The sequence below is a fragment of the Stegastes partitus genome, unplaced genomic scaffold (genome assembly GCF_000690725.1).
Source record: "Stegastes partitus isolate 25-593 unplaced genomic scaffold, Stegastes_partitus-1.0.2 Scaffold666, whole genome shotgun sequence".
In the NCBI taxonomy this organism is placed as follows: Eukaryota; Metazoa; Chordata; class Actinopteri; family Pomacentridae; genus Stegastes; species Stegastes partitus.
Genome location: NW_007578397.1, coordinates 220,388 through 240,167, shown reverse-complemented (window position 1 = coordinate 240,167; position 19,780 = coordinate 220,388). Strand labels below are relative to the sequence as shown.

At 39.7% G+C, this 19,780-nt stretch overlaps 1 protein-coding gene across 5 annotated transcripts in view; it reads left to right on the top strand.

The window, feature by feature from the left end:
- slc4a2b (solute carrier family 4 member 2b) overlaps positions 1-19,780 on the top strand; it is a 49,979-nt gene that overhangs the window by 12,711 nt on the left and 17,488 nt on the right. For all 5 annotated transcript variants that reach the window (XM_008290311.1, XM_008290312.1, XM_008290314.1 and 2 more), the window contains 5 exons: positions 5,368-5,539; positions 15,599-15,764; positions 15,860-16,089; positions 18,102-18,226; positions 18,943-19,154. In XM_008290311.1, the coding sequence (XP_008288533.1) occupies positions 5,480-5,539; positions 15,599-15,764; positions 15,860-16,089; positions 18,102-18,226; positions 18,943-19,154 (793 nt within the window). In that variant the 5' untranslated portion in view covers positions 5,368-5,479. The remainder of the gene's footprint in view (positions 1-5,367; positions 5,540-15,598; positions 15,765-15,859; positions 16,090-18,101; positions 18,227-18,942; positions 19,155-19,780) is intronic.

Here is a 19,780-nt window from a genome sequence, read left to right as displayed (position 1 = left end):
ATACGTTACAGCGTGACATTGTGTCAGATAAAACATTAAGGCCACAAATTATCTTCGTGTCACTTGGAGCCTTCGCGGCAACGCAATCAGTGTTCCATGAAAAAATGCGTTATTGTCTCAGCTAACATTCAGTGAATCACTTGCTGTTCTTATTTTTATAAACTCTGTTCTTTAATGAAACTATAAACTTCTCCTTTCTTCCCTGTCATTGTCTTGCTTTTATAAGTACAGGCCTGTTGAGGTTTGGACATTGTGATCAAGCTTCTATTTCTGGTCTCAGGCATCTTTATTGGCAGTTTGTGCATTTTATTGAGCTGTTCTTTAATTATGCCTTTTTGATAGAATTTGCGGATGAGCGTGCAGTCTGCGGTTGACAGTCACGCGCCAAGACGCGAACTGAAGCCGGGCCCGACCGGGGCGTTCTTGACAAAACGCTGCCTTAAGACACATTTGGCCTTGTGTCGGGAGTTCAAGTCTGCCTCATTACCTCTGTCCCGTCGACTGACTGTCTGGCTTCTTTCCCTTAATGTCATTATGAGCAGGCACTGCGAAGAATTTTTTTAACCTTTTGTTAAACTTTAACACAAAAGGTCACATGAGACGAAAGATGTTCAAATACAGAGTAGGCATTTTTCCAATGCTTATCTTGTCTTAAAGGGATTTTTTTTTTGGCAGTTGAGGCTCAGATTTTGCAGTTTTGGTGTCATTTTTCTGCTGAGTCACCACTCTCAGGTGACTGCTGATGTGAAGCACTTCATTGACTACCTGAGTGTGTCCAGTTTCGGTAACCTGCTATCTTCACGGAAAATACCTTTAATATGCCAAACTTTTACACCATGGAGGTCATTTTATACTCTTTTCCGCAAAGGTGTCTGTGATGCACCTTAAATTCTTATAAAGAAGGGAGAAATGCTCTTCTCTGAAAGTCTATGTAGATTCTTGGTCATCCAGAGTTTTAGTAAAAGGCAACTACACTTCTTTTTTTAGGTTCTTGAGGATATTTCACCTCTCATCCAAGGTGCTTCTTTGGAAGAAGAAACATCTTAAAGAACCTAAAAGAGAAGTCCAGTTGCTTTTTGCTGAAGCTCCTAGAACTTCTCTCAAAAAAACATTTTGGAAGTGAGCAGAGCATTTTCATCTGCAGTGGAAATGTACAACACACCAGACAGACTTGTCAGGTACATTCATACTCTCTTGATGGAGATGAGTCACCGCTAAGTGCAGATCTTACAAATGAAAAAATGGCAAACTGCCATCATACCTTCCTCGGAAGGTATGACGCAAATGTCAAAAATGTTGTTTTATTCAGATAAATGCAGCACTTGATCAGTTTGTCGTTCTAATATGACTGGGCAGATGAGATCAAAGGAAGTGTTAGTTCCTGAATATCACTTACTTCAGAAACTTCAAATGGCCTGTTACACACCACATTTCCCTTTATATAGAATTTAGTTTCTTGTTTTTTTGAGGTTAAAAGTGTTGTCTCCAGCAGTTTTTATTTATTAATTAACTTCAGGAAAGTGCCGTTATTGTAAAAGCCTTAATCAAATCAAATCAATATTGGGCGTCGCCACCACTTGCCTTTAAAACAGCATCAGTTTTCCTGTCTGTTTGCACTTGCATGCAGTTTGTTTATTCATTTATTTTTTGTTTGGCATTTAGGTAGTTCCAGCATCTTGAAGAGCTTGTAACAGTTCTTGTGTTAATTTAGTTTGTCAATCCCAGAGGCCTCAGTGATGTGGAGATCAGGGCTCTGTTGGGGCTTTACTGTCTCTTCAAAGACTCTTGGTGCTTCTTGTAGACAAACATACTTCTTCAGGGCTCTGGCTCTATGCTTGGGATTGATGACAGGCTGCAGAATGAATTTGAAGTTGATCAGATGGTGTTGCATGATTGGTAAGAGTCCTAGTGTCAAACGTGTCTCACTCGTTGGAATAATACATTTGTAATTGCAGCAGAAATGGTGCAGCATCTAATTTCTGCAGACATTTTCCTCCTAAAAGGCAGTACTGTATCTTCACACTGGTGACCTGATGGTATAGTTTGCTCTTCACGCTCTGCTGAGGGGACGGATGAAGATGACGTTAACAGCTCGTTATGTTGTGACAATGTGAGTTAACCTATAATGTCTCGACGTAGACAGTCAGCCATTTGATGTTAACCCAGATTAGCTATGGAACACGGCTCCAGTCTATGCATCCACAAGTTTTTCAGTTTCTCTCCCTCAGCTGTCTCAAGGTCGGACGTTGTAGATGCTCGAAATAATTCCAGAGTCCACTGGTTCTACTTTTTTTTTTTTTTTTTCTGAGTTTGAGTTTATTGCTCCTCCTGACTGCAGTCAGTCTGTAGCAGCTACCTTCTTCCTGTTTTCATATTCGCTTCCTTCTAGAAGGATAGTTTTCCCCAAAGCCAGCATTTGAGGCAGTGACTAAGTCGGACATGGAAAAGTTTACAAAAAACAGTTCCAGTCTTCTTTTTTTTTTTTTTTTTTTTTTTAAGGAACACTTTGGAAGGTACCAGGACTCTGGACGATTCTGGTAAGATATGATGAATATCTTCCAGGAGGAACACAGTGCATCTTGTCCTCACTTCCTCCTGCACTGTCAGCACTCATCTGGGTCCTTTTGGTCATTTCAGTCATTGCACAAGGGACAATCAGTTCCTTTTTGTTCGGTCCTCTGCTCTAATTGTAGCTGATGGCAGAGAGGAAACATTTGCATTATTGAAGAGCAGTTTTTTTATTTTTACATCTACTTGCTTAAAAAGGTGGTTGCCAGTTATTGTTTTCCTTTTCTGATCATTATTGTTATCCTAGCGGTATTATTACAGACAAGCCCTGAGGTAGATAAGCTGGTTCCCATGGTTTTCACCCAGGATCCCAGGGTTCTGTAACTTTATCCCTGTGTAGCCGGTCCTGCCTCTTCCACAGTGGTGGGGTCTAGGTTTACTGAGAAAGTAATCTTCAAGTACACTCAGATAGACTCCTCTGTCACCATTAGTGCACAGATTGGAGCGTCTCAAACTACATTTGGTGCAGGGATTATTAGTTTGGTAGTGTGTTGTCTGCTCTGTGTCTCAGTTTCAGGTCTCTTTGCCAGGTACTGACTCTGTTTGGCACAAGTTCATGCTGTTCAGCTCCTACAAATATTTAATCTCATGTCACTGATTGTTCTTTAATAAAACGCACCTCTATAAAATCTCCTAGCTGTCAACAAGGTCACTGATATGATTGTGTCCAGACATGAGGGAGGCTTATCGTTTCTTTGATAGCTGATGTCAGAAAGCGAGGCAGGCTTTGGCAGAAAATGACTTCAAAGTGTGACTCTGAAAAATGAGCCAAAAAAGGTCCCGCCTCTGTTTTTAGACTGAAGGAAAACAGTTGTTTTGTTGCCAGCGAGACACTATGACTTAGTGACTTAGATTACAGCACAGTTTCTAAGCTCTGTGGGTAAACTGAAACAACTTTAAGGGAAAACATCACAGGTAAATAGGCTAAAATGTTTAACTGATAGACATCACCATGAAACAATTTTGCATTGCAGGTTTTCTCATTTTATTCATTATGTTTCATTACAGAAGGGAGGTATTGTGTCTGAAAATTCCCAGAACAGATATCATTGGAATATTAGATAAAGCTTTGGATGTTGTTTTTTTTTTGTTTTGTTTTTTTTTTAACTACTTGCATTTTTTACATAAATCAAAAAAATACTGTCAACCGCCAGAAAAAAACCCAATTCAGAAAAAAATGTTCTATAAAGTAGGCTGTGAATCGTATAAGAAACAAATAGAAAACAGGTATATCTGGAAAAAATGTAAGTATTGTAAGGTAAAGATTTCTGGTTCAAAGTATGAGGAAAAAATCTAAAGATATTGGCTATGATTGAAATCAACAAAAACAAATAGACAAAATATGGTAAAATAAACAGTGAAATATGTATTTTGGATGGTTTTTTTTCCATCAATCTTATGGAAGACATGGAAGCAAAATATCACAAATCGCAAAGTGCATTTAAAAAAACATTATTGTCTCACCTTATCGTTTGCTTTAATTAATTTGGAGTACAACAAAGTGTATACTACTTCATTCAAATATTGGTTGACTTTTGCAACTACATTAAATTATACCAACAGTTATCTTTATTATAGACTGATCAGGTGCTTTTTTTTTTTTTTGGCTGATTATATTCAGAAAAATGATAAAAATACAAAGCCTGTTCCCTTTTCTAGAGCCAAATAATTGACATCTGTAAATGTCTTGTTTCTGCTAACCAGCCGCTCTAAACTCCAACAAATTCAGTTTGCAAATCATAGAAACCAAAAAGAAGAAGTTGCAACCACTTAGTATTTGGCACTTTTGATTTAAAAAAATAAAAATAAAAAAATAAAAAATAGTCAAACAATTAGCAGATTAAAAAAGTAGATGCAAATAATGTTCTTCCCACTGTGTAATCAATTAAGAGTCAAGAGTTTAGTTTTACTTCATTGTCTATGTGGTACACCTTAATTAACATTTTGTACTGTCTCTGCAAAGCTCCGCTGGCTTTGTTATCCCCTCTGGGCTCCTGAATTAATGTACATTTTAATTCCTGCGATTATGTGCCGTATAACGGACACTGTGGAGTGACGGAGGAGGTGGAGGCGCGTGCCGCCACTTATCAAAGGGTCCTGTGCACGGTAGCTTTGTGTTATCTGGCTCTTATCTAACTCAACTGATTAATGACCTTGAATGCCAGTTGGAAATGTGCCACAGGGTTTGAAATCAGAAATAAAAAAGATTTGGTTTAGGCCGTTAGATGTGTTTCTGAAGTGAGATCCAGGGACTCAGAAGTACTTGAGGGATCAATTAGTCCTCTAAATACAGTGAGTGCAGACAGTATTAGGGCCTTCAAGTTAGCAGTAACTCAAAGGAAGTCTTCATGTTTAATATTTGGGTTCATATTTTTGGTATTTAAAGATTGTCTGACATCTATGACCCATAAATGTCAGCCTGAACTTGGTGATGACCTGCCAGGAATGTGCTGGAGCAGTATTCAGTTCCTGCTTGTCTAAGGAACCTTCAGATACATCTTCAGAAAGTAAATCACACAATCAGTTGAACTGTGGTCATGTGACTGACTAGAAAAAACGTCTTCATTGCCTTGTTTTTATGTTTCGTATCATAATCCTGCTGCAATATCTTACAACTGGAGGTGAGGGGCTTCAAGTGCTCTAGCTTTTAAGCTGAAAATCTGCACCTGAACCTCACTCTAGACCCCATGTGCTGGAACATCCTCATATGCAGAGATTACTCAGCCACATCTGTTTCACTCTTGTTCACCTCAAGTTCTAAATCCTTGATCTAAGTCCTTGATCTTTACCTGTCTCCAGGTTATGCTGCCCAAAAGCTGTCTGAGTCCCAGTGAGAAAGAGAAGGGCTAAAGCCGCACCAGTCCAAACCAGCTTTCCAGCGCCTCTCCAGCAGCGACTCCACTGCAGAGCCATGAGCAACCCCAGCGCTCCCAACCAGATTACTGACGCCGTGGCATCGGTTATTCACGGAGTAAGTCCACACGGCCGCACACAGAAAGGCCTCAGTCAGGTCAAACGCTGTCAGGTCAGGCCACGGCATCATCAACCACATGATAAAACACACGAGACAGAGTTGGTGAAAAACGAGATTAAACGCTGCTCAGGTGACGACGCTCACACTTAGAAGTTTCACGATGTTTTCATGCACAAGGCCGCCGCTCCAAACTCCCCCCTGTTTCAGCTCATACTCTCGCCGTGCTGGATTTATGCTGCATCAGCTTCCTCTGTCCTCTTTGGCATTGGAGTGTGTACTTTGGACAGTGCAATTTGCTCCAGCGCTGCGTATGTGTGTGTGTGTGTGTGTGTACAAACCAAGTCACATCCAACTCCCTAGCAACATGCAGCAGCTCAGAGTGCAAAAATAGTTCCAAACACTTCAAATGTCACTCTCTGCACAGAGAACTGTTGAAACCCCCGCCTTATTACAGTTCTGGATAACGGCAGCAGTTCTACAACTAAAACCAGTTTCCTTCCTCTTTTCTCTAAGTCGAACTATTTCCAATGTTGAAAAACGGTAAAGTAATGAAAAACCACATGATGAGAACCCTGATTGTACGGCTGCTGGTGGGATTGATGTGATAAACATGACTGGCAAAACCCAGAGGGCAAGCGGTCCGCGAGCAGCCAAAAAAAGCAGCATTCTTCAACTCTAGAGGTTCTCAACGGGCTCATCTTATGATTAAGACAGTGCAGCAGGGAATATCACAAGCCTAAAGGGAAAGTCCACGATGAATTAGCTCATATTGCTAGAGTTTACCAGTTAATGGTATTATGTTTGGTTGCATTCTAGGAACTACAGCGAGTGTGTCTTGCCCCCCAGCTCTTGTGTTCTTTTACTTAAGGATTACCTGTTTCCCAGAATGGCAACTCATATGTCTGATAGTTTATGTGTAGGTGGAAGGAAATAGTGATGTTTAGCACAGTGGGCGTAAATAAGAGGTTTTCCACTCGCTAACACGTCAGAGGTCACTACTGACTAATTAATGATGAGTTTTTTTTGTTTTCTGGATTTCTGACAGAGTAGATATTCTTGTTCAAACATTTCCTCATGGTGTTTATTTATCGGCTCCAAGACTGTTATGTTCTTTTCACCGCAGCACCAATCTAGGAAGTGCCCACTTTCCCTTAGCTTTGCATTTTTGTCAGCATTCTGTCAGCTGCTTCCTCTCAAATGTTGCACAACTGTGTGAGCACGCTGACAACCGCTGCGTCTACCTGTATGAAACCCAGAGAGGGGGAGTTCCTCGCCAGACATAAACAACTGAAGTGCTGTTTGAAATCGAATCCCACCAGTTAGGGCAGAGAATGCAAAGTATTTAGGAGATGTAAGTGGATCCTTGACATTTAACCAGCGATCCATGAAAGATGCAGAAAGACTAGACGGACTGTGTGCATGATGACGAACATGCTAAGGGACTCGCTGGATTAACACGTGGGGATCAGTCCGAGCATTTTTGTTTGTTTCTCGTTTGCAATGCCAGGGTTATGTACAAATGCTATTATTTGGGTTTTTTTTTTAAAATCAGTACACACACTAAACAGACAGCTAGTATTGTATTAGTGTCACATACTCCACCTTTGATTTGTGTTGTTTTGCCAATTTACTTTTCTTTAACGTCTTCATATTTCATCTTTAAACAATCAGACTCATAGCATGTCATTTAACAAGTCAGCAGAAAGAACTGACACAAGAGGGAGCATCTCAACAATAACCACTGAAACAAAAGAGAAAGCAACAAGTAAGATCAGGCATAATGAACTGTAATGTGTAAATGAAAATTACTCCTCCATCCAGTTGTGGCAATCAAGATCATTAAATTATTTCCTCGTGATAAAGCAAAGCGAAAGTAATCTTGACCTATTTTATGACACATAAAATGAACAAGTGTAAAATGCTGTTAAAGGTTAAGTATGCAGTTCTAATCCAATGTATTTCTATGTTAAATGAAAGCACGATTGCACTGTGCTTTTGCGTCACAAGCTCTTTACTCCTTATTTTTCTAACGTTTTTCCCTGTTTTCATGCCATGTTTTTTTTTTTTTTTTTTGCGTTTCCCTGCTGGTACTGGAAGGGCAAATAAAACTCTTGAATCCTAATTATCATGTCATGGGTTTGTGTGGAAAAACTGTCCGTGGTTTGTACACAGCCCCGGCTCTGTAAAGTGACCCGTGCACGTTCATGGTCATGCACACGGCTGGGAGTTGGAAGGCGAGGGACCGTAAATCTACCACGTGCTGTCTAAATATACTGACAAGCTGAATATCAATCATCTGTGTCCAAAATCACAGAGTCAGCCTTTAATTTAACATATGAATTAACCTACAGCTACAGCAACAGATGTTTCCAATCCGGCATCTTTAGTTGTAGTCTTTGCACAAAACATTTTGTTTAGATAAGATAAAAATTGTGTTGCTACTGTAAAAATCACCAGACCCATCATCCAAAGAGATGTGGCCTTTTTTGTAACTTTGGCCTCCTTGAACTCTAATTTTCTGGGTGAAGATTTTTACTGTTGGCAATCAGCGTGTTTTTATTGCTGTTTGTACTTACTAAGACAGTCGTCTGCCATAAAACTTACTGAGGCTTTGGAGCAGAATGTGACTTTGCGATCGTAAAACTTCCTAGTAGGTTGTCTGGTGTTCAAGAAGCTCACCGAAGATAAAGGTGTTTGCGCTATGACAGTGCCTCAGCAGTTATTGGCTGGTTTGTTGGCTCCGAATCTGCTAAGTTAATTATTATCTCCTTAACAATGTGTGTATTTGTGCGTGTGTGGTCAGGGAGAGTTCACTGTTTGGATTTTAAGGGCTAACATTGTGAAACTAGCGTTTGAGTAATGTCTTCTTCCTACGACGAAGAGCTGCCCTGGTCATGTGACAGAGGCTAACTGAAATGGGAAACAGGTTGTCTTCCATAAAGGTGGCCGGTGCTTCTAGCTTTTACGTTTAACAGTGGAAAAACAAATAGAGCTATCTCGGTATTTTTAAGCCGCAGCAACACACCAGCTGGCAATTTGATGGACTACCTGTATTCGTTTAAGGTGAGTTTGTTCTCTTCGAGCACAGAGGACTCACAGTAACACGTGGGTCCAAACGTGGGTTATTCTCTGTCTGTGTGTAATATTTAGTCGTGTTCTTATCTCTCCCTGTCAGTCATTATACGTTTTCGACACATAGAGTTTTTCCACACGTATGTTGCAGCTTGACTTTGGCTTTTCAGGTAAATGTAACCTCAACACGATCTCTGCAGCTGGTTAATGTTCAGTCTTGTCCTTGCACTTTCGAGATACACTTTTACTTCGTCAACAACTCAATGACTTCTCTTTTTTTCTTACGCATTTGAAATCCGAGGTAATAATTACTTCCTAATGTTATCTTAATGCCTCGCTAGTTCCAGATAGTCACCTTTCTAATGTCAGCAGGTGGACGACGAAAGGTTTCTTCACAGGAGAACGCTGATAACTTTTTGCTTTTGAATAGTCATAGAAAGTTTGACAGATGATAACAGTGATTGTGTTCAAGCCAGTGATGTGATTTATTTATCGCGGCAGAGTTCTGTTTTCCGCCTCTTCCCGTGCAGGAAAATGTCATGTCAGTGTTGCAGAACTCAATCAACAGATTCAGTGTCTTGCTTCAGGGAACTTTTGCAATGCAAACATCTGCTGCATCTGTCAGCTGTTTGAGCCAGTGATTCCCAACTTTTTGGCTCCAGAGTATCGGAAACATTGGCTATTTTAGGAAATTTGCCTTTTCGCTTTCTTGCCCAGATTTGGATTCGAACATCGATACTCTCATGTCTATATAAATAAATATCGGAGTGAGCAGCCAGTTAGCTTAGCATAAAGACAGGAAACGAGCAGAGCAGCAAACCTGGCTCTGTTTAAAGAAAATCCACCTACCATACTTCTGAAGTCTACTGATTAGTATCCTATATTTAGATTATTTAAATGGAAAAACATCCGGTTGGCGTTTTACAGAGGTTCTATTCCAGACTCTTTTATTTTTGCTTGCAACTTCACGTCAAGTCAAACAAGTCACTACGCCTGACCAAGAACTGTCAAACAATTTCTTTGAAGCGATAGTTTGTCATTTTGCAAAACTGTATTTATTTGCTTTCTAAATATTACAGTCATATCTGTTTAGTAAATAATAAAGTTAGTTTGGAGTAGAACAGAATAGATGTACTGATTGAACTAAAAACATGTTACAGGCTCATTATTGAGCTTTAGCAGTGCTGGTAGGAGGGTTTTGTTGCTTCAGGACAGGATAGCCTTCCTCCCAGTTTCCAAACTTCATGCTAAATTAAGCTTTGATAAATAAGCTTTAAACTGCATGGATGACCTCTGGTTGCTGTGTAAATGTCTTGCAGTCATGAGCCGTTCAGTTTGAGTAGTTTCTTTCTTATTGAATTTCATTCACTTCCGGCTATTTCGCTGTATACTTTTGATTCAGCTTTGTCCCCTCTGTGACTCCTCTGGGGAGTCTCGCCCCACCAGGTTGGAAACCACTAGTCTAACTTGTAAAACGCACCCAGTCTGTTTAGTCATCATCTCCCTGTCTGTATACTGCAATAGTGAACTTTGACCTTGCAATGAAGATGTGTCACTGACTGTCAGTGGGACCGTTTGTCAGGAAATGAGCCATCCCACCCGCCCGTTGTCAGGTTTAGTAATGACTGGGTCACACCACCTCCCCCGTCACTTTTTATTATCGTAACCTTGCTCTTCCTGTGACATGCATCTGGCAGCTGCTGCACAACACTTCTCGGCTTCTCAGCTGAACATCTTCAACTTGGAAAAAACTGAAGAGTAAAAACACTATCTCAGGCTACCCCATACTGTGAAATGACAAAAAGGGACTGCTGATAAAAGCCACCCCCTCTCATTAGAGTGTTTCCATACAGGAAACAAAAAAATCTCATGAGGATATTTTATTTGATTTTCCCATGCCTTTTAGTTAATTATGCAATAGCAAGGTTCTGAAATCAGTGATTGCATAATACAAGTTTCTCTGCTGGCTGAGCTGTAAACTGGGTTACAACTCCTGTGTTTTCATAGAATAATCAGAAACCCTGCAGACCCGGGATTTCCCTGCAGAGTCGTGTTAAGATATGCAGCCACACGGTACGGCGAGATCTCTCAAACATCCGCGCCCTATCCCGTCTTTCCCCTCCAAGTGCTGACTGTGTGGGATTTGAGACTACCTCACGACACAGATAATCTCCTGCAGCCTCCACACACTGTCCAGTGGCCACTTCATTATACAACACGAACATGCACATTACTTCTTAAAGCCTGACTGTGTTGCTTCACAAGATTAACTCTGATTAACTCACTTAAACTAAAAGGCAAGAACATTACAATATTCTGTTAGCTTTTTCTGTAATCTGATAATATTCCTGCTACTTAGTTTGAGCCATTTATGTTCGTATTTAAAGCGCAAGTGTGTTAAATATGGTTGTCAGCCGTGTTAGCAGTCGACCACTTTAATCCAAACTGAAATATCTCGGCAACTATTGGATGTCTGGACATGAAATTTAATACAGATATTTATGTCCTCTCTGGGACGATTTGTCATCACTTTGAGGAGCCCTTACTTTTCCTGTAGTGCCATCATCAGGTCAAATTCAAATCTAGGTTTGATTTATGATCAGTAACATGCAAAACTAAGACTGGCCCCTACAGCCTAAGTTGTGCTGTGTTTCATGATGTTGATCACGTTCACATTCTAAAAGGCTAAAGAAAGACGATCATCATAGTAAACAATCTAGTTAAAACTGTAGGTATAATCATGTTAGCCTGCCAAAAATGAGCAAAACTCAAATACAGCCTTATTTATTCATGTTCACTGGTAGTTCTTCTAACAAGAAAAATCACTTTTGTTTTCCAGTTTCCAGCAGAATTTATTGTGTCCAGTAATATTTTTTCAGCCTAATGCAGGTCATAGGGATGGAAATTTCAAATACCCAGACATAAATTGTTTTTTCATTGTTTGGATTTATTGGGAAAGTATATTAGATCTTCCTGGACTACACATTGTCATAAGTGAATATAAATTATGCTTGTGCTGTGTGATTGGAAGATTAATGATCGCTATAATACGATTAGCACCACTGTGATCAGATTATTAAAGACAGTGCTCGGATTCAAATCTATCAATGTGCTTCTACTAATGCATTTAAGTCAGAAGACTGATATTTTCTGAGAAAAGATCTTGAAATCTTGTTTAAAAAAAACTTCCAAGCACAACTGTTTTATTTGATTTATGACTCTTTTTTTGCATTTTAATGTTTTTGTTCTCAACTTCAAATATGTATTTTAGTCATCAGTCAACATTTTAATCACATTTTATTCGCCTAACACGTCCTTTGTCAACATTATCCTTTAAAAATGCGTCTTTAGAGAAGTGTAAGGTGTTTAGTTCCTATGCATTTACATTGCCCTTCAGAGCACATTGATTAATAGCACCTAGGTCAATATTTAGGCTTCATGTGGCAAAGTTAAAATGTGGAGATGAATGTCAATGTCAGGTTTTGTTCCTGGCTGTTCAAACACGGCTTGTCCTTTGAGGCAGCGTTTGTCCTCAAAGGGAAAATGAGAGTCTTGTTTATTCTGCCTTGGCACAATAGGCAGACTGGCGAAGGTGGCAGGTTGGCCCGATAGAGTTCTGATTATGGCATCACGCGGCTTTGATAAGCAGGGGGAGAGAGGGATATCTCCTACCTGCAGGTCTTAACAGAGGCGTTGAGGGTCGGAGCTCCAGTGTTGTCATGGTGGAGGCCGCCGGCGCTTACCGTCACCAAAAACTGTGCTTTCGATTAAAGCTTACGTTGCCATGAGCGAGGTAAGTCGCTAAAACTGCACAAAATGTTGATCTAAGTCGGAGTTTTCTTTACTGTCTGGTCAGTTTTTTGGTGTTTTTCTTTCTTTTTCTTCTTGGCTCCGCTTGTCTTGTTTTCGTACATGGTATTGGTTGGGGAAAATTCTCTCACCTCTTTGAGAATCCCTCACACATCTCTCCCACCTCTGGGGATTCACTGTGAAACCATGATATGAATGAGGGCTCTGTAAAAATAAGCTGCCGGATCGTGTAGCAGCACATTGTGGTTTTCAGCTATCTGGATGCAGTGTGTGTACTCCACGTTTTTGGATTAGTCTTCTAATTAAATATTGAACTGTTAAGGCAGTGATTCCTACATAGACTGAATACAGAATAACCTTTTTTCAATTTTTGAAATGTTTGTTGCAAAAATGTTAAAGTACTATTTTAACTATTACCTCGGCATTTATAGTCAAATAGAACTGTATTTACCATGTCGGCATTCTTGTTTCCAGTGTTTTATTATTCGTACTGGAGGTCATTGCGTTAAACGTAGAGTTTATTCCCTCCTCTTTTTGAGCCTCTTGTCAGAAACATAAAGCTATATGTGGAACAGACCGTTGGGTCAATATTGAATCTGTGCCTTTTACTTACAAATCTCTGCTGGTCCAGAGTTCAGCGCAGGACTCTCTGCTTCTGCCACCTTTGTGTGACATGTAAAAGCAAGTCACAGTAAAACACTGAACGGTTATATGAGCCATGGGAATCACTTTTTCACACCGTCTTGCACATGCCTCCGTTTATGAACATCTGTTGAGCCATTGTGAATCCAGGATGAACTCTGGAGTTTCCTGCTCGTGTTCTCCTGTCTTGATTCACTTGATGAGCGTAATGTGTCAAAGAGACCTTTGTACATTACGCAGGTGCTGATGAAAAGCCATTAAACATATGGTGGAAACTAGCAAATCTGGTTTGCAGCAGGTTCCTAAGTCGCTGTCAGTTCTTGTTCTTTGTGTGATTAGTTTATTTTAAAAACAAAAGTTCATTTGAATTTGTATTATTCTATTTCTGCTTTTTCTTTAGGCAAATATACCACAATATGAAATTACTGTGTATAAGTTCTGCATTTAAATTTTCAATTGAACGTACAGAAATATTATGAGCAAAATGTGCTTTAATCTTGTAAACCACAAAACCCACTGCCAGGGTTAAAAGGCATGCTACTTTCAAAAAGATATATCCAAGATACACCATTTAATCGAGTCAGAAAATAGGAAAATGTTGGAAAAATGATTCCTTTTTCCAACCGTCCTTCACCTGATCATGTATGGTGTGCGAATCTGTCGAGACATTCAACCAAATCTAAACTTGAAATGATGATATTTCATTCAAATCAGGGTATTCAATGTGAATCATTCAAAAAATTGTGGAAAAATAAACTATTTACTCTAACTAGATTCTGTAAAATCTCATGACAACAATTTGGGGACATTTCAGCTGAACTGCAGGCTGTTTACTCAGCAGATAGGAGACAGGTATGGAAACTAATTAAATATCTTGGTCATAATATTTCCAAAGAATGTAGAGTCACTGTTTTTTTTTTTTTCTAGTATTGGTAACACCTTTTTAATTTTAATTTCTCCCTACTTATAACCATTATTGTGCAAAAATGTGACAGGAGAAAATAAACCACCCAGGATTTGCTCTGGCTTCAAAGTGGTTTAGTATTTAGTATTGAGCGTGCACTAGCTTTAGCTACTTTAGACACATTTAAGTAGTTTAATTTAGTGGTTTCTAAGGAATCGAGAGGTGAATATGAGGTTGGAAAAACCACAAATTTCTCCTTGTGTTATTAAAAAGTACAATATTTACTTCTGAAATAGGACCTCAAAACTATACTGTGCTTGTTTTGAATACATTGAGTTAATTTATGTTTTTTTCCAGCATCCTGCTGAGCATAAACTAAAAAAGGTGTGAATGTGACACACAAATTGGAAGCAGCTACAGGTGGGAGATGAGAAGTCGTGTATTATCACATGCTTTCTGTTGCTCCCTGCAGCACAGTGGAAAATTGAATATATGACTGACATGTTGGGCGTCATGAGAACCGTTTGACGGAGCATCAGATGACTTGTGGCCCCTGAGTTTTGTCACGTTCACTGCAGGATCTGAGCGCACCTGTGCAGTATCCACGGCAACGTTCACTCTGCTGTGAGCTGTCAGCGCCCCAATCCCGTTTACCAGAGTAGAGCCTCTCGCTGTATCACTGCAGTCCATCCTTATCACAATATCCCACCGGCAGAGCGGAGCTCAGCAGGGTTCCTGCATCACGCTGCCAGAAAACAGATCCTCTATCACCCACGTGATCCCTGTCACAGCACAGCGTGGAAAAAGTGTAACTGATCAAAGCATATGACTATTGTTTCCAATTTAAAGCTCCCATTGAAGAATGCGTGATACAGATAAACAGATAGTATCCTGACTGGGATGTGTTCACAGGACCAGACCTCCATCTAGTGTTGGTTTAAGGCACATGCTCATTTTAAGATTTAAAATTACAAAATTGGTTCTCAAACTAGTCAGTATGCATATTTTAAAAAACGTTAATTTTTGAGTGTGCTGAAGATGGCCTACATAATGAAATGCATGAAGTAAAAGTAGAAGCTTGTGACTGCTGGAAAATGGAAATGTTGAGAAAACATATCAGAACACAAATAATAACTATTAATTGTCTGGATAAAAACATTTTACAGTGTTCTAGGTTCTCTTCGCTGAACTTAAATTGACATTTGTGTTGGAAAGTTGTAAATTTCTTTTGAATGGAGGATATATTTCAGACAGTTAGTACTGAATTGAAACACAGCAACAGTATGACTTCTCCACTACTTATTTGGACTGGCACTTTAATTGGTCAGATGTGTTTTTTCACCTCATTAAGATATTTTTTCGTCATGCTTCTTTACATGTTACATGCTACTTAAATTTATTGCTTTTCCCAAAGTCTGTTTTTACTTCACAGTACCATTTTCCCAATAAATGATTTATTTATTACCTTTTTTTATCAAGTCAAATGTAAAAGAAGAGCCCTTAATGAGACTTGCTGTTTTACTGATCTTGAGTTTTTCGATTTATTATGTATTAGTTTACATTTACTCTTGCTATTTTAGTTTCATAGTGTCTTCTTTACTTATTTGTACTTGTTTGTTTTTTTGCAGCCAGAGGCTCCTGCTTCTTCACTACATGGGACTCCGCGCCCAGAAGAGGAGGATGATGGGGACCTGAACAAAGCCTTGGGTGTCCAGCGTTTCCAGCAGATCCTCAGCCCGGCCGCTGTCGTACCTGAAGAGCAGCACCACACCTACCATGAGGAGGACATTGAATGTGAGCACTGAGAGCAGCATCCAGCTACAATAATCTACATCTAATGTGCCGTTGGTTCACGCTTATATTCCATTTCTGCTATATCTTCTCCGCAGACCACCGTCACTCCTCCCACCACATCCACCGGCCTCTGTCCAAACTGCCCTCGGAGGGACGCAGGAAGAAGAGCAGCAAGAAAAGGAAGAAGGACAAAGATCACAAAAGCAGCCATGCTTCCAGCAGCGGCGCCATAGAGGAGGGAGAGGATGAAGAGGATGAGGAGGAAGAGGGGACTGAGCCATCTTCTGCCGCGTCTGAACCAGAGAAAGTCAAATCGGATGTGGAGGTATCTCATTTGACTTCATACACTGGTTTCAGCTGAGATTTGTAGAATTTATTTTTTGCCTGATTATCAGGATAAAACCCCCAAATATCAAGTTTACTGTAATTTAGCATAAATTAATGAACAGTCTTCTAAATTTCAGAAACCAAAAACATCATATTTTGGGCAATTTTGCTTAAAAAAAACAATTGTTTTCTAAAACGCAAATCTTTTGAGAAACACCTCTGGGGTGAAATATTTCAAATCTGCACTATAAATGTAAATCATTCTTACCTCCATCGGCTTTATTATTTGATCTGCTCTTGCTCAAAATTTAGTCTACCGACCTCTTTAACCATAATAACGCTGTTTATGAACTACCTGAAGCACATTTTAGTCCATATATCAGTTACTTTATGATTATTCACACCAAAGGATGAAAAAACACGTTCTGTAATGTTGGTCCGTCTTGCCTGCTTTAATACCTTGGTCGTATAGATTCTTACAGTGTCCAGATAAAATGAGAAAACCAGTTAATGCATGTTTAAATGGGGTCAAAGCGGCTGTTAATGTCATTTGCATTATAATGCAGGTGAATGAGCGCTCACTAATGTGCTGCGCTACAAATGGCCATGCTCTGCTGCCCAACCTGATCACTCGCTGTCGAAGCATTACCATATTTTCCTTTATGAATATTTCAGCATAGTCTTAATCATTCATCAGTGGGTTTCATGTTTGGTTGTTGTTGTTGTTATGATACTTAACAAAACAAGACCAGATTTGACCTGAGCAGAATGGCACTGAATAGTATTTACTGTTATATTTTTACAGGATTTTGATACTTGTTTTTAGCATTTGTTTTACTGTCTGTTCTGTTTTTGATACTTTATAGTTGTATTTCACAAAACAAGATGAAAACAACAAAGTGTGCAAACCATTGGAGTGTACAGCTCTTGGTGTACCATCTATAAGCACGATGACAGCAAAATGATTGCAGAAATGTCACACGTGTCCTTCACTATGTCAGTTCACTGTTTAGGACTTGGAGGTTCAGTTGTTTAGATAAAGACATTTTATCTAATGAGATTTTTAAAGTCTTTCTTAGTCTTAAAAACATATATTTCTGTAAAATAGCTTGACTTTTATGATATTATTTATCTATATATATATATTACTTCAAGTTACGGTAAACAGTCAATAATTCTGAAATAAATGCACAATAAAATTAGTGTTTTTAATTTTTTTCTTGTTTTATTAGATAATTGTGCAAATGGTGAACAAAAAAAACAGAGATAATAACTTGCCTGTGTACAATAAATAATATTTAAATATTTTTAAAATAACTGTGCCTATTAAAATAAGAAAATAGCAGCAGATCAAGCCAAAAATGGAAACGTTTCCCCCATCCTGTACATAAAAAATGGAAGATTAACACGCCCTCAGATTTATTTATTTACATATTTAGTAGTTAAGTGTGTGTGGCTACAGGGAGGACACAACCTTCAGCTGTCCTGTTAAATATGCAGTTGATTATTCATCGGTATCTTCTCTGTGCTGCTGGTTCGTCTATTTGTCAGCAAGTTTACACAAAATTACTTTTTCATGGAACTTTGTGGAGAGGTGAAGCATAGGCAGAGAAAGAATCCATTAAATTTTGGTTTGGATTCGGACCATTTACTGCGTTGGCTTTAGTGGAGGACTGTGATCTCAGAGTGCCATTTTAGTTTTTAATGTGCTATAATGTGTACCTGGGATGTATCAGGTGGTATTTTAGCATATTAACAACTATGATGTTTTTGGATGTGTAAACCCTAAAACAGTTGTGAAATTATTCTTAAATTTGAGCACACCAATCTCTGTCAAACCCGTATTGTGTAGATTATTATGCAGTCATATCTAAACTGTTTGGATTTATGTGCACAAGCCTGTTCAGGCTTTGTTTCTCTACTATTTCAATGTGGCATTCCTGGTCTGATTTCTGAGTTTATTTTCTGTCCAACAGTAAGCAGTGCTCTCACACTCTGTTCCTTCTGCAGTTCTTTGTTTCGGATGAAGATCACGCGGCCAAACGTGGCAAAGAGAGCCCACACTCAGCCCGAGAGCTGGATATCATACCGCAGTCTGGTGTGGGAACCGATACCGAAGATGCTTCTTCCACAGAGTGAGTCAAGTCTGCTTCTTTCTCTTTAAGAAAAGAATTGTTGGGTTTTGCAATCACGTTTTACCTGCTGTGATGTTTGCACAAAGCATGTTTTTGCCGTGTTGTTGTTGAGACATTTTGACTGGGCGACATGCTCAGGTTCACGTCTGATTGGACAGCGGGGTACACACTGTACGTTACCATGTCTCAGGCATGCAGTGGGCCTGCTGGGCATGATCTGATGGACCAGAGTAATCCTCTGCTCAGGCACCCATATATCACCACGCGCTACATACAACCCAACACACCTCAGCAGCCCCTGGCTCCGCCTATGACATTTACTGAGGAGGTTTTAATCCGAGCTGGGATGAAGCTGCGTACACATCTTCGGTTGTTTTTTAGTCAGTTCAAGGTATGAAACATTGTTCTATAGAAGGAAGGTATTTGAGCTGAGTTTGTAAAACAGTTGAGGATTGACTTTGTGAAGACGGTAAGTTAATTATGTCTGTCTAGGAGATTTTGTCCTGACTGAACATTTTAATGTGTGACTTGCACTTTGCATCCATGTATTACAGTAAGAACAGCGACAGGAGGCTGGAGTACGTGGATCAAGTGCAGATCTTCCCTTTTTTGAGGGGAAGCTGGAAACTTCTGAAAAACTCCTGAAAACAACCGTTCCTCTGTCACTTGCTAGTTTCTGAGCTATAGTTTATTCTCATCTTTCTTTTTCTCTCCAGTAAACCAGAGACTGCCAGCCCCACTGCCCAGTCGGCTCCGCCTGAACACCCACCGCTGGCCCGGGTCTCCTCCGCCAGCCGCAGCTACGACCTGCAAGAGCGCCGGCGAACGGGCAACATGACGGGAACTGAGCAGGCCAAGTACCAGCGCATCCCCACTGATGAGAGCGAAGCCCAGACGCTGGCCTCCGCTGACCTGGACGGCATCAAGAGTAAGTAGATGAACTGTCAGTCGGCAGATATGGAGCTCTGATGTGAAAAGCCTGGTGGGATCATGATTATGTTATCGACTGCATAGACACTCAACAACATGGCCTAATGTCGCAGTCGGACATAACTACAGACACCACAAAAATACAAGAAAGGTTGTCATAAACCACTTATTAGTTTGTCACTGTGGAAAAGTGGGAACTACTGCAAATCCCCAAAAACTACAGCATATTTGAACCATTGCTATAATCAGACATGTTTATTCCATTTGGTCTTTATTTAATAATATAATGTAATGATACAATATTTTTTCAATTCCCTTAACTGTCCCTCCCTTGAAGCTACTCAGAGCCCCCTGAGAAGGCCCTTAAAATTCCATTATATCCCTTCATGCTGGCTTTTAAAGTGAAGTTTTGTGACAACAAGCACCTTTACTAATAATCTTATGTAAACTGTATTGTCAGTTTTAAAATTTTCCTACCTGTTTTTTATTTGCCGTCTCTTTTTAAAACTTACTTTAGCGCTCACAACAAAGAAATGATTTGAGTACAGCTTGTTAATTAATGCATCACATCACTAGTTGTATGTAGAAACGGCTGCTCTTACTGGTAAACCCACACATAATTAT